The sequence below is a fragment of the Oncorhynchus keta genome, unplaced genomic scaffold, assembly GCF_023373465.1.
Source record: "Oncorhynchus keta strain PuntledgeMale-10-30-2019 unplaced genomic scaffold, Oket_V2 Un_scaffold_8454_pilon_pilon, whole genome shotgun sequence".
Taxonomy (NCBI): Eukaryota; Metazoa; Chordata; class Actinopteri; order Salmoniformes; family Salmonidae; genus Oncorhynchus; species Oncorhynchus keta.
In genome coordinates this window covers 139521-154703 of record NW_026291006.1, presented here as the reverse complement: position 1 = coordinate 154703, position 15183 = coordinate 139521, and the positions used below count along the sequence as shown (strand labels likewise).

General features: G+C 45.3%; 1 protein-coding gene across 1 annotated transcript in view; it reads right to left on the bottom strand.

The window, feature by feature from the left end:
* zranb3 (zinc finger, RAN-binding domain containing 3) overlaps positions 1 to 15183 on the bottom strand; it is an 87316-nt gene that overhangs the window by 65649 nt on the left and 6484 nt on the right. Inside the window, exons 4-8 of the mRNA XM_052517562.1 lie at positions 12512 to 12530; positions 12016 to 12194; positions 9324 to 9555; positions 8230 to 8315; positions 6029 to 6200 (exon numbers count right to left, since the gene is read on the bottom strand). Of these exons, the coding sequence (XP_052373522.1) occupies positions 6029 to 6200; positions 8230 to 8315; positions 9324 to 9555; positions 12016 to 12194; positions 12512 to 12530 (688 nt within the window). The remainder of the gene's footprint in view (positions 1 to 6028; positions 6201 to 8229; positions 8316 to 9323; positions 9556 to 12015; positions 12195 to 12511; positions 12531 to 15183) is intronic.

Genomic DNA, 15183 nt, shown 5'->3' with positions numbered 1-15183 from the left:
AAGGAGTATTTAGGGGAGTTAGGGGTATTACTGTAGAAAGGCAGTAGGAAGGAGTATTTAGGGGAGTTAGGGGTATTACTGTAGAAAGGCAGCAGGAAGGAGTATTTAGGGGAGTTAGGGGTATTACTGTAGAAAGGCAGTAGGAAGGAGTATTTAGGGGTATTACTGTAGAAAGGCAGCAGGAAGGAGTATTTAGGGGAGTTAGGGGTATTACTGTAGAAAGGCAGTAGGAACGTGTATTTAGGGGAGTTAGGGGTATTACTGTAGAAAGGCAGCAGGAAGGAGTATTTAGGGGAGTTAGGGGTATTACTGTAGAAAGGCAGTAGGAAGGAGTATTTAGGGGTATTACTGTAGAAAGGCAGTAGGAACGTGTATTTAGGGGAGTTAGGGGTATTACTGTAGAAAGGCAGCAGGAAGGAGTATTTAGGGGAGTTAGGGGTATTACTGTAGAAAGGCAGTAGGAAGGAGTATTTAGAGGTACTATCTGTGCTTGTTAGGGGAGTTACTGTAGAAAGGCAGCAGGAAGGAGTATTTAGGGGAGTTAGGGGTATTACTGTAGAAAGGCAGTAGGAACGTGTATTTAGGGGAGTTAGGGGTATTACTGTAGAAAGGCAGTAGGAACGTGTATTTAGGGGAGTTAGGGGTATTACTGTAGAAAGGTAGTAGGAACGTGTATATAGGGGAGTTAGGGGTATTACTGTAGAAAGGCAGCAGGAACGTGTATTTAGGGGAGTTAGGGGTATTACTGTAGAAAGGTAGTAGGAAGGAGTATTTAGGGGAGTTAGGGGTATTACTGTAGAAAGGCAGTAGGAACGTGTATTTAGGGGAGTTAGGGTATTACTGTAGAAAGGCAGTAGGAACGTGTATTTAGGGGAGTTAGGGGTATTACTGTAGAAAGGCAGTAGGAACGTGTATTTAGGGGAGTTAGGGGTATTACTGTAGAAAGGCAGTAGGAACGTGTATTTAGGGGAGTTAGGGGTATTACTGTAGAAAGGCAGTAGGAACGTGTATTTAGGGGAGTTAGGGGTATTACTGTAGAAAGGCAGCAGGAACGTGTATTTAGGGGAGTTAGGGGTATTACTGTAGAAAGGCAGTAGGAAGGAGTATTTAGGGGTATTACTGTAGAAAGGCAGTAGGAACGTGTATTTAGGGGAGTTAGGGGTATTACTGTAGAAAGGCAGTAGGAACGTGTATTTAGGGGAGTTAGGGGTATTACTGTAGAAAGGCAGTAGGAACGTGTATTTAGGGGAGTTAGGGGTATTACTGTAGAAAGGCAGTAGGAAGGAGTATTTAGGGGAGTTAGGGGTATTACTGTAGAAAGGCAGCAGGAAGGAGTATTTAGGGGAGTTAGGGGTATTACTGTAGAAAGGCAGCAGGAACGTGTATTTAGGGGAGTTAGGGGTATTACTGTAGAAAGGCAGTAGGAAGGAGTATTTAGGGGAGTTAGGGGTATTACTGTAGAAAGGCAGTAGGAACGTGTATTTAGGGGAGTTAGGGGTATTACTGTAGAAAGGCAGCAGGAACGTGTATTTAGGGGAGTTAGGGGTATTACTGTAGAAAGGCAGTAGGAACGTGTATTTAGGGGAGTTAGGGGTATTACTGTAGAAAGGCAGTAGGAACGTGTATTTAGGGGAGTTAGGGGTATTACTGTAGAAAGGCAGTAGGAACGTGTATTTAGGGGAGTTAGGGGTATTACTGTAGAAAGGTAGTAGGAACGTGTATTTAGGGGAGTTAGGGGTATTACTGTAGAAAGGCAGTAGGAACGTGTATTTAGGGGAGTTAGGGGTATTACTGTAGAAAGGCAGTAGGAAGGAGTATTTAGGGGAGTTAGGGGTATTACTGTAGAAAGGCAGTAGGAACGTGTATTTAGGGGAGTTAGGGGTATTACTGTAGAAAGGCAGTAGGAAGCAGCTCTGAGAAGACAACAGATACATCTGAATTGTACAGATCCGAGGCAAAACCCATTTGCGAGTATTTTTTTAATGTATTTTTTTATTTATTTAACCAGGTCGGCCAGTTGAGAACAAGTTGTCCTTTACAACTAAGACAGTCACATACATGTCCCCTTACCTTTGGTATGTAAATACAAAGACAAGCTATATATTATGAGATTTACACATACAGGGCCTTCAGAAAGTATTCAGACCCCTTGACTTTTTACACATTTTGTTACGTTACAGCTTTATTCTAAACTGTATTAAATGGTTATGTTTCTCCTTCAGTCTACACACAATATCCCATAATGACAAAGCAAAAAAACTGTTTAAGAAATGTTTGCTAATTTATTAAAAACAGAAATATCACATTTTCATAAGTATTCAGACCCTTTACTCGGTACTTTGCTGAAGCACCTTTGGCAGCGATTACAGCATCGAGCCTTCCTGGGTATGAAGCTACAAGCTTGGCCCACCTGTATTTGGGGAGTTTCACCCATTCTTCTCGGCAGATCCTGTCAAGTTCTGTCAGGTTGGATGGTGAGCGTCGCTGCACAGCGACGCTCAAATCCGGGCTCTGGCTCTGGCTGGGCCACTGAGGAACATTCAGAGACTTGTCCTGAAGCCACTCCTGCGTTGTCTTGGCTGTGTGCTTAGGGTCGTTGTCCTGTTGGAAGGTGAACCTTCGCCCCAGTCTGAGAACCTGAGCACTTTCCACCGTTCATCTTTCCCTCGATCCGGACTAGTCTCCCAATCCCTGCCGCTGAAAAACATCCCCACAGCATGATGCTGCCACCACTGTGCTTCATCGTATAGGGATGGTGCCAGGTTTCCTCCAGACTTGACACTTGGCATTCAGGCCAAAGATTCCACCCTGGTTTTCATCAGATCAGAGAATCTGGCCACTCTACCATAAAGGCTTGATTGGTGGAGTGCTGAAGAGACGGTTGTCCTTCTGGAAGGTTCTCCCATCTCCACAGAGGAACTCTAGAGCTCTGTCAGAGTGACTATCGGGTTCTTGGTCACCTCCCTAACCAAAGCCTTTCTCCAGATCTGTGCTTCGACACAATCCTGTCTGGGAGCTGTATGGACAACTCCTGTGCCTCTGATATGCACTGTCAACATTGGGACCTTGTATAGACAGATGTGTGCCTTTCCAAATCATTTCCAACCAATTTAATTTACCACAGGTGGACTCCAATCAAGTTGAAGAAACGTCTCAAGGATGATCAATGGAAACAGGATGCAGCTGAGCCTCAAAGCAAAGGGTCTGAATATGTATGTAAATAAAGTATTTGTTTTTAATACTTTTGCAAACATTTCTAAAAAACAGTTTTTGCTTTGTCATTATGGGGTATTCTGTGTAGATTGCTGAGGATAAAAAATAAAAAATGTCATCAATTTTAGAATAAGGCTGTAACGTAACAAAATGTGGAAAAGGTCAGGGTGTCTGAATACTTTCTGAATGCACCATATATGCATAAATTAATTATTTCATTCACACTGACTGCATACATACAGTCCTTAAATTAGCCAGCCAGTGGAGAGCGTAGGCTGAGGAGTGTGTGTGTGTGTGTGTGTGTGTGTGTGTGTGTGTGTGTGTGTGTGTGTGTGTGTGTGTTGACAGCATGTGATTTGAGTGCAGCAGCAGGTGAGGTCTCTTTGTACTGAGAGAGAGAGAAAGAAAGAGAGAATCAGAGAGAGAGAGAGACAGAAAGAATCAGAGAGAGAGAGAGAGAGAGAGAGATCACAGCGAGAGAGTGATCATAGAGAGAGAGATCAGAGTGAATCAGAGAGAGAGAGATCACAGAGAGAAAGAGAGATCATAGAGAGAGAGAAGAGGGAATGTGCGGGCCATGCATTCCTCTGGCTGACAGAGGTAACAGAGGATGAGTTCTACCTCATTACTTCAGCCTTATACAGAGAGGAGAGGAGCGTAGCGCACAGAGTTTAGAGCTCACCGAGTAAAGTTTACACACTAGAGCTCACACAGAGGCTAGCGGAGAGTGAAGCTTACAGAGTAGTTTACACACTACTAGAGAGCTCACACAGAGGCTAGCGGAGAGTGAAGCTTACAGAGTAGTTTACACTCTACTAGAGAGCTCACAGAGGCTAATTAAGAGATTATGGAGTTCACACAGAGTTTAGAGCTCACAGGGTAGAGAGCTATAGAGCTTACAGGGTATAGAGCTCACAGAGTTTACACACTAGACTAGAGAGCTAGTTCAGAGATTATGGAGTTCACACTTAGTTTATAGAGCACACAGAGTTTAGAGCTCACAGGGTACAGAGCTATAGAGCTCACAGGGTACAGAGGTATATGGGATGGGGCCACAGTGTCTACCGACCCCTCCCGTCTCAGCCGCCAGTATTTATGCTGCAGTAGTTTGTGTCGAGGGGCTGGGGTCAGTTTGTTATATCTGAAGTACTTCTCCTGTCTTATCCGGTGTCCTGTGTGAATTTAAGTATGCTCTCTCTAATTCTCTCTCTTTCTTTCGGAGGACCTGAGCCCTAGGACCATGCCTCAGGACTACCCGGCCTCATGACTCCTTGCTGTCCCCAGTCCACCTGGTCGTGCTGCTGCTCCAGTTTCAACTGTTCTGCCTGCGGCTATGGAACCCTGACCTGTTCACCGGACGTGCTACCTGTCCCAGACATGCTGTTTTCAACTCTCTAGAGACAGCAGGAGCGGTAGAGATACTCTTAATGATCGGCTATGAAAAGCCAACTGACATTTACTCCTGAGGTGCTGACCTGTTGCACCATCGACAACTACTGTGATCATTATTATTTGACCCTGCTGGTCATCTATAAACATTTGAACATCTTGGCCATGTTCTGTTATAATCTCCACCCGGCACAGCCAGAAGAGGACTGGCCACCCCTCATAGCCTGGTTCCTCTCTAGGTTTCTTCCTAGATTCTGGCCTTTCTAGGGAGTTTTTCCTAGCCACTGTGCTTCTACACCTGCATTGCTTGCTGTTTGGGGTTTTAGGCTGAGTTTCTGTACAGCACTTAGAGATATCAGCTGATGTAAGAAGGGCTTTATAAATCAATTTGATTTGAGGTATAGAGCTCACAGGGTAGAGAGGTATAGAGCTCACAGGGTAGAGAGCTCACAGGGTAGAGAGGTATAGAGCTCACAGGGTATAGAGCTCACAGGGTAGAGAGGTATAGAGCTCACAGGGTAGAGAGGTATAGAGCTCACAGGGTAGAGAGCTCACAAGGTAGAGCGGTATAGAGCTCACAGCGTAGAGACCTCACAGGGTAGAGCGGTATAGAGCTCACAGGGTAGAGAGCTCACAGGGTAGAGAGCTCACAGGGTAAAGCGGTATAGAGCTCACAGGGTATAGAGCTCACAGGGTAGAGCGGTATAGAGCTCACAGGGTAGAGAGGTATAGAGCTCACAGGGTAGAGAGGTATAGAGCTCACAGGGTAGAGAGCTCACAGGGTAGAGCGGTATAGAGCTCACAGGGTAGAGTGGTATAGAGCTCACAGGGTAGAGAGGTATAGAGCTCACAGGGTAGAGTGGTATAGAGCTCACAGGGTAGAGAGCTCACAGGGTAGAGTGGTATAGAGCTCACAGGGTAGAGCGGTATAGAGCTCACAGGGTAGAGCGGTATAGAGTGGTATAGAGCTCACAGGGTAGAGTGGTATAGAGCTCACAGGGTAGAGAGCTGAGTAATACTGTCCACAGAGCTCATCATGGTTAAAAGATCCCACAAAATGCAGATATGATGGAAATAAAGTTAAATGAAATAGAAATGAACTGGCTAATGTTTGAATATGCATTCAGTTTTATAGAACAGACAGCGAGTGCTGATCAGTATGAAAGGCTACTTTACTTATGAACGGAAAAGGGCAAGACTGAAATAAAAACCATATGGCAATGGGAGATAAAATGGTAACTAGTGTAAATTAGATACTATTGCCGAGCAACAGGATGGGAGAGCAAGAGAAGGAGGGTGGGGGAGTGTGAGAGAGAGATATGATAATGAGGGGATATTTTCAGAATATTTAGCACCCCGTCTGCCCTCTGCCTAGAGGGGTCTGTCTGTCCAGCCGTTTGTCAGCGTGTATGTGTGTGTCCGTTACCTTGGCAGCGTCTTTGGGCAGGTCGAAGGGGATGCGCTGGCGTATTTTGGGGGGTAGCTGGGGGAGGACCTGGACCTTCAGCCTCCGGATCATGATCTCACTGAGACGCTGGTGGAGTTCCTCAAGATGAGAGGCACCACGACAGTCCCACTGTCTCCTGTTACCAAAGACCCTGAGAGGGACAGACAATAACAGTCCCACTGTCTCCTGTTACCAAACACCCTGAGAGGGACAGACAATAACAGTCCCACTGTCTCCTGTTACCAAAGACCCTGAGAGGGACAGACAATAACAGTCCCACTGTCTCCTGTTACCAAAGACCCTGAGAGGGACAGACAATAACAGTCCCACTGTCTCCTGTTACCAAACACCCTGAGAGGGACAGACAATAACAGTCCCACTGTCTCCTGTTACCAAACACCCTGAGAGGGACAGACAATAACAGTCCCACTGTCTCCTGTTACCAAAGACCCTGAGAGGGACAGACAATAACAGTCCCACTGTCTCCTGTTACCAAAGACCCTGAGAGGGACAGACAATAACAGTCCCACTGTCTCCTGTTACCAAAGACCCTGAGAGGGACAGACAATAACAGTCCCACTGTCTCCTGTTACCAAAGACCCTGAGAGGGACAGACAATAACAGTCCCACTGTCTCCTGTTACCAAAGACCCTGAGAGGGACAGACAATAACAGTCCCACTGTCTCCTGTTACCAAAGACCCTGAGAGGGACAGACAATAACAGTCCCACTGTCTCCTGTTACCAAAGACCCTGAGAGGGACAGACAATAACAGTCCCACTGTCTCCTGTTACCAAAGACCCTGAGAGGGACAGACAATTCCCACTGTCTCCTGTTAAAAGACCCTGAGAGGGACAGACAATAACAGTCCCACTGTCTCCTGTTACCAAAGACCCTGAGAGGGACAGACAATAACAGTCCCACTGTCTCCTGTTACCAAAGACCCTGAGAGGGACAGACAATAACAGTCCCACTGTCTCCTGTTACCAAAGACCCTGAGAGGGACAGACAATAACAGTCCCACTGTCTCCTGTTACCAAAGACCCTGAGAGGGACAGACAATAACAGTCCCACTGTCTCCTGTTACCAAAGACCCTGAGAGGGACAGACAATAACAGTCCCACTGTCTCCTGTTACCAAAGACCCTGAGAGGGACAGACAATAACAGTCCCACTGTCTCCTGTTACCAAAGACCCTGAGAGGGACAGACAATAACAGTCCCACTGTCTCCTGTTACCAAACACCCTGAGAGGGACAGACAATAACAGTCCCCCTGTCTCCTGTTACCAAACACCCTGAGAGGAACAGACAATAACAGTCCCACTGTCTCCTGTTACCAAACACCCTGAGAGGGACAGACAATAACAGTCCCACTGTCTCCTGTTACCAAAGACCCTGAGAGGCACCACAACAGTCCCCTGTCTCCTGTTACCAAAGACCCTGAGAGGGACAGACAATAACAGTCCCACTGTCTCCTGTTACCAAAGACCCTGAGAGGGACAGACAATAACAGTCCCACTGTCTCCTGTTACCAAAGACCCTGAGAGGCACCACGACAGTCCCACTGTCTCCTGTTACCAAACACCCTGAGAGGGACAGACAATAACAGTCCCACTGTCTCCTGTTACCAAAGACCCTGAGAGGGACAGACAATAACAGTCCCACTGTCTCCTGTTACCAAAGACCCTGAGAGGGACAGACAATAACAGTCCCACTGTCTCCTGTTACCAAAGACCCTGAGAGGGACAGACAATAACAGTCCCACTGTCTCCTGTTACCAAAGACCCTGAGAGGGACAGACAATAACAGTCCCACTGTCTCCTGTTACCAAAGACCCTGAGAGGGACAGACAATAACAGTCCCACTGTCTCTTGTTACCAAAGACCCTGAGAGGGACAGACAATAACAGTCCCACTGTCTCCTGTTACCAAAGACCCTGAGAGGGACAGACAATAACAGTCCCACTGTCTCCTGTTACCAAAGACCCTGAGAGGGACAGACACCAGGGTTTGGGTCAGTGTGTCTGTCTGCTGCAGTGTCATTATGCGACTGCCCAGTATGTACACACTGCTGTTTGTCATGTTGGGAGGAAAGTGGGAGATGTAGCATTTTCACCATGCCAATGGTCATTATTACTGTGTGTGTGTGTGTGTGTGTGTTTGTGTGTGTGTAAGGCATTACCTGTAATGGGCGTTACAGTATTGTTTGGCGTAGTCACTCCACGTTCCAAACATCCTCGGATAGAGAGCCTCTATCTGCATAAAGAGCTGTGGAAACATAATAAATGTAATGTGTGTGTGTGTGTGTGAGAGAGTGAGTGTGAGAGGTGTGTGTGTGTGAGAGAGAGAAGTGTGTGTGTGTGTGTGTGTGTGTGTGTGTGTGTGAATATGTGAGTGTGTGTGTGTGTGTGTGTGTGTGTGAGTATGTGTGTGTGCGTGTGTGTGAGTATGTGTGTGTGCGTGTGTGTGAGTATGTGTGTGTGTGCGTGTGTGTGAGTGCGTGTGAGTATGTGTGTGTGCGTGTGTGTGAGTATTTGTGTGTGCGTGTGTGTGAGTATGTGTGTGTGCGTGTGTGTGAGTATGTGTGTGTGTGTGTGAGAGGCATGTGTGTGTGAGAGAGAGGCATGTGTGTGTGTGTGTGTGTGTGTGTGTGTGTGTGTGTGTGTGTGTGTGTGAGAGTGTGGCAGATGTGTTCTGCCCCCTCCATTCTAACCATCATCACTCTTCAAGGCACTAAACGGAACATTTCTACCATGATGATAATAATGGACAATTATTCAAATGGATCTTTTCAGGCAGCAGCCATGTGAATAACTACAGCCACTGTGAATGTCCTCATCAAAGCACTGCAGCAGCACAGTGGAGCCAAGAATACTCTGCTGTTACACGGGGAAATGGAAGGTTTGGTGTCGTGAACAATAGTAACGCGTGGGTGGAAGGAAGGGAGGGATGCTGGTTCTCTGGCACAGGCTCTGTGGCTGGTGTGTGTGTGTGTGTGTGTGTGTGTGTGTGTGTGTGTCATTTTAAAGTTATAAATACTACAGAAAGAACAGAGCTGCAATGGTTTCTAGAGCCTTTAAATCCCAGACCATCTGTACTCAACCAGCCCTTCATGCTTCCTCTAGGTACAGACAGGTTCAATGCAGATCTGTGAAGTACTGAAGGAATGATAGGATCCCAGCGGGCCAAGCTGGTTCAAATGTCAGAATAGGACAGAAATGTGTGATCAGGGGGATGGCGTGTGTTCGGACGTTGGGACCTTCGGGGGTACCGTACCTCCTCTGGCCGTCCCAGGGCCGGGGTGCCCGTCAGTAGGATGGCCCGCTTGGCGTTCTGGATGAGTGGTACCAGTATCTTAGACCTGGCTGCGTTCCTGGACTTGAGGTAGTGGGATTCATCCACCACCACCACATTAAACCTCTGTCTGGTCAGAGCCTCCACCAGGGGGCGTGCATCTGTGGTGAGCAGCCCGTAACCCAACACTGTTACCTTACTGCTACTGATCCCCCTATATAACACACAGAGAGGGTTATAATGTGTTATAGAGTGTTATAATGTGTTATGTATGGGTTATAGAGTGTTATAATGGGTCTGTGGTGAGCAGCCTGTAACCCAACACTGTTACCTTACTGCTACTGATCCCCCTATATAACACACAGAGGGTTATAGAGGGTTATAATGGGTTATAGAGTGTTATAATGGGTCTGTGGTGAGCAGCCCGTAACCCAACACTGTTACCTTACTGCTACTGATCCCCCTATATAACACACAGAGAGGGTTATAATGGGTTATAGAGTGTTATAATGGGTCTGTGGTGAGCAGCCTGTAACCCAACACTGTTACCTTACTGCCTCTGTAGAGTGGACTGAGACACACCGATTATCAATAATCTCTAACAGTGAAAACATTGACTGCTGCTGTACTGATACTGTCAACTTGAACTAAATTGATTGAGAAAATAGATGTTCATTTAGCAGGAATGAAAATATCAATTTCCACATTTACAATTTTAAACTGCAGGTTAACATTTATTGTCATGAGTCTTGTCCAGGAGGCAGAACTGAAAGATCTCCCTTAGATAGACCAGCTGCAAAGTCAACATGTACTATGTTGTAAAAATCATGAAAACAAAAATGAGCTTTTTGGTGTTAATTGAAGGTTATAGTTAGACATTAGGGTTAGACATTAGGGTTAGCAGTGTGGTTAAGGTTAGGGTTAGACATTAGGGTTAGCAGTGTGGTTAGGGTTAGCAGTGTGGTTAGGGTTAGACATTAGGGTTAGACATTAGGGTTAGCAGTGTGGTTAAGGTTAGGGTTAGACATTGGGGTTAGCAGTGTGGTTAGGGTTAGACATTAGGGTTAGCAGTGTGGTTAGGGTTAGACATTAGGGTTAGCAGTGTGGTTAGGGTTAGACATTAGGGTTAGCAGTGTGGTTAGGGTTAGACATTGGGGTGAGCAGTGTGGTTAGGGTTAGTCATTAGGGTTAGCAGTGTGGTTAAGGTTAGGGTTAGACATTAGGGTTAGCAGTGTGGTTAGGGTTAGACATTAGGGTTAGCAGTGTGGTTAGGGTTAGACATTAGGGTTAGCAGTGTGGTTAGGGTTAGGGTTAGACATTGGGGTTAGCAGTGTGGTTAAGGTTAGGGTTAGACAAATCAAATGTTTTATTTGTCACATACACATGGTTAGCAGATGTTAATGCGAGTGTAGCGAAATGCTTGTAAATTAGGGTTAGGGTTAGACATTAGGGTTAGCAGTGTGGTTAAGGTTAGGGTTAGACATTAGGGTTAGACATTAGGGTTAGACATTAGGGTTAGCAGTGTGGTTAAGGTTAGGGTTAGACATTAGGGTTAGCAGTGTGGTTAGGGTTAGAGTTAGCATTGGGGTTAGACATTAGGGTTAGCAGTGTGGTTAGGGTTAGACATTAGGGTTAGCAGTGTGGTTAGGGTTAGACATTAGGGTTAGCAGTGTGGTTAGGGTTATAGTTAGACATTGGGGTTAGACATTAGGGTTAGCAGTGTGGTTAGGGTTAGACATTAGGGTTAGCAGTGTGGTTAGGGTTAGACATTAGGGTTAGCAGTGTGGTTAGGGTTAGACATTAGGGTTAGCAGTGTGGTTAGGGTTAGACATTAGGGTTAGCAGTGTGGTTAGGGTTAGACATTAGGGTTAGCAGTGTGGTTAGGGTTAGACATTAGGGTTAGCAGTGTGGTTAGGGTTAGACATTAGGGTTAGCAGTGTGGTTAGGGTTAGACATTAGGGTTAGCAGTGTGGTTAGGGTTAGACATTAGGGTTAGCAGTGTGGTTAGGTTTAGACATTAGGGTTAGCAGTGTGGCTAGGGTTAGACATTAGGGTTAGCAGTGTGGCTAGGGTTAGACATTAGGGTTAGCAGTGTGGCTAGGGTTAGACATTAGGCTTAGCAGTGTGGCTAGGGTTAGACATTAGGGTTAGCAGTGTGGTTAGGGTTACACATTAGGGTTAGCAGTGTGGTTAGGGTTAGACATTAGGGTTAGCAGTGTGGTTAGGGTTAGACATTAGGGTTAGCAGTGTGGTTAAGGTTAGACATTAGGGTTAGCAGTGTGGTTAAGGTTAGACATTAGGGTTAGCAGTGTGGTTAAGGTTAGACATTAGGGTTAGCAGTGTGGTTAAGGTTAGACATTAGGGTTAGCAGTGTGGTTAAGGTTAGACATTAGGGTTAGCAGTGTGGTTAAGGTTAGACATTAGGGTTAGCAGTGTGGTTAAGGTTAGGGTTAACATTAGGGTTAGCAGTGTGGTTAAGGTTAGGGTTAAGAGTTGATGACTTTGTGGCTGTGCTAGTTAGTGACCACTCTGCAGAGGTGCCTCTAGAACAAACTAAAAACATTAACCTGCATTTTAACAGGTGGAGAACTTCAGTAGGGAAACCAGGACCACAACCAAGCAGCGCAGGAAAAGCAGACCTGAGTCCAGGTGAAGTTAACATGGGGTAACGTACAGCGTGTCACTCTTGGTCTCCACCAGGTTGATATCTCCAGGGTTGAGCTCAGGGATCCACCTCTCCATCTCCTCGATCCAGGGGTACTTTAGAGAGGAGGGCACCACGATGAGCAGAGGCCACTCCTGTCTGTAGGCGTAGGCCACAGAGATAGCCTGCACCGTCTTCCCTAGACCCATCTGGAGGAGAGGATTAACAGTACAATGTGGAGGATGAAAACAATGATGTATGTATATAATCCAGGAAAACTCATTTAAAAAACAAAACAACCCGAACCCAATCATTTCCTGGTTCAAAGTAACCATGTGATGGAGTGTTCCTGACATTCTGAGACACCAATACATTCTAGAATGACTTTATGTCAAAAATGATTACATGGCTAGGAAGGTTTCTTAAACTTGACGAATTCATTCAGAGTGAAGCATAGCATATATTATTAGAGGAAAATAGATTTGATAGGACTGGGGAGTTGGGTTGTGTGTGCTTCAGGGCTTACCTCATCTGCGATCATACACCTGAAACATAGAAGAGAACGACGGGGGTTGAGAGTGGAGGACATAGAATACTTCATGTATTCACGCAATATTGCACTAACAACCAAATGAAAATGGATTGGTCACATGCGCCGAATACAACAGGTGGAGACTATACCGTGTACTGCTCGTTTACCAGCCCTTTTCCCAACAACGCAGGTTAAAAATAATAATACAAATTAAACATTGTAACAAGAGAAATACAATTAAATACACAAGAATGGAGTTATACAGGAAGTACCAGATCAATGTGCAGCTATATACAGGAAGTACCAGTACCAGATCAATGTGCAGAGGTATGAGGTAATTGAGGTAGATATGTACATGAAGGCAGGGTAAAGTGACTAGACATCAGGATAGATAATAATAAGGTATTTGAGGTAGATATGTACATGAAGGCAGGGTAAAGTGACTAGGCATCAGGATAGATAATAATAAGGTATTTGAGGTAGATATGTACATGAAGGCAGGGTAAAGTGACTAGGCATCAGGATAGATAATAATAAGGTATTTGAGGTAGATATGTACATGAAGGCAGGGTAAAGTGACTAGACATCAGGATAGATAATAATAAGGTATTTGAGGTAGATATGTACATGAAGGCAGGGTAAAGTGACTAGACATCAGGATAGATAATAATAAGGTATTTGAGGTAGATATGTACATGAAGGCAGGGTAAAGTGACTAGGCATCAGGATAGATAATAATAAGGTATTTGAGGTAGATATGTACATGAAGGCAGGGTAAAGTGACTAGACATCAGGATAGATAATAATAAGGTATTTGAGGTAGATATGTACATGAAGGCAGGGTAAAGTGACAAGGCATCAGGATAGATAATAATAAGGTATTTGAGGTAGATATGTACATGAAGGCAGGGTAAAGTGACAAGGCATCAGGATAGATAATAAGGTATTTGAGGTAGATATGTACATGAAGGCAGGGTAAAGTGACTAGACATCAGGATAGATAATAATAAGGTATTTGAGGTAGATATGTACATGAAGGCAGGGTAAAGGGACTAGACATCAGGATACATAATATTAAGAGAAAAATAAAGAACAGAGTAGCAGTAACAATGATGAGTGTAAAAGTGTGTGTGTGTGTGTGTGTGTGTGTGTGTGTGTGTGTGTGTGTGTGTGTGTGTGTGTGTTTGTGTTAGCATATGTAGTGTATATGAATGTGTGTGGGTTTTGTGTGGGAGTGTCAATTTATTTTACCTTTATTTAACTAGGCAAGTCAGTTAAGAAGAAATTCTTATTTTCAATGACGGCCTAGGAACAGTGGGTTAATTGGTCTAGGAACAGTGGGTTAACTGGTCTAGGAACAATGGGTTAACTGTAAGTATTCACACCCATTTGCTATGACCCTCCCAATTGAGCTCAGGTGCATCCAATTTCCTTTGATCAAAGATGAGACGTCACCACAACTTGACTGGAGTCCACCTGTGGCCAATTCAATTGTTTGGACATAGAAAGAAACCCACCTATCTATACAAGGTCCCACAGATGACAGTGCAAGTCAGAGCAGGAACTATCCCCTGAAGTCCAGGGAACTGTCCATAGAGCTCCAAGATAGAATTTTCATGAGGCATATATCTGGGGGAGGGTATAAAACAATTGAGTCGAAGAGCACAGTGGTCTCCATCATTGAGAATTATGGAACTACCCAGGCTCTGTCTACAGCTGGCCCTCTGACCAAACTGATCAACTGGTCAAGAAGGACCTTGGAACTACCCAGGCTCTGTCTACAGCTGGCCCTCTGACCAAACTGAACAACTGGTCAAGAAGGACCTTGGTCAGAGAGGTGACCAAGAAATCAATGACCACTGACAAAAGTACAGAGTTCCTTGACTGAGATGGGAGAACATGCCAGAAGAACTGTGTATCTACAGCACTTCACCAATCTGGGCTTTATGGGAGAGTTGCCAGACGGAAGACACTCCTGAAAAAAAGGCACTTGACAGCACGACTGGAGTTTGCAAAAAGGCACCTGAGACTCAGATCATAATGCAAAAGATCCTGTGGTCTGATGAGACTGAAATTGAACTCTTCGGCCTGAATGCAAAGCGCTATGTCTGGAGAAAACCAGGAACCGCGCATCACCCGTCTAACACGTTGGTGAGTGTCTTTTAGTGAGTGTCTTTTAGGTCCCCGTTGTTGCTAGTCAACTTTCAGTGGACACCTCCATGAGTGTCTTTCAGAACATCCCGAACCTCACCTGTTGTCAGTGACTCTGTTAGTTCCTCCTGTTTGAGCGACATTCTTGCTGGGGAACGTAACACTAACACAACAAAATGTGGAATAAGTCAAGGGGTATGAATACTTTCTGAAGACCCTGTAGTGTGTGTGTGTATATATATAAATATAAGTCTAGTGAGTGTGCAGTAACAATATAGCCTAGACTATGGTCCCCATTTCAAACTGAGAATCAAGTTGATATTGCTAACTGGGAGACTAGTCAGGGTTGAGGGAAAGATGAACAGAACAAAGTACAGAGAGATCCATGATGAAAACCTGCTCCAGAGTGAAGGTTCAACTTTCAACAGGACAACGATCCTAAGCACACAGCCAAGACAACGCAGGAGTGGCTTCGGGACAAGTCTCTGAATGCTCAAGTTTCCCAGCCAGAGCCC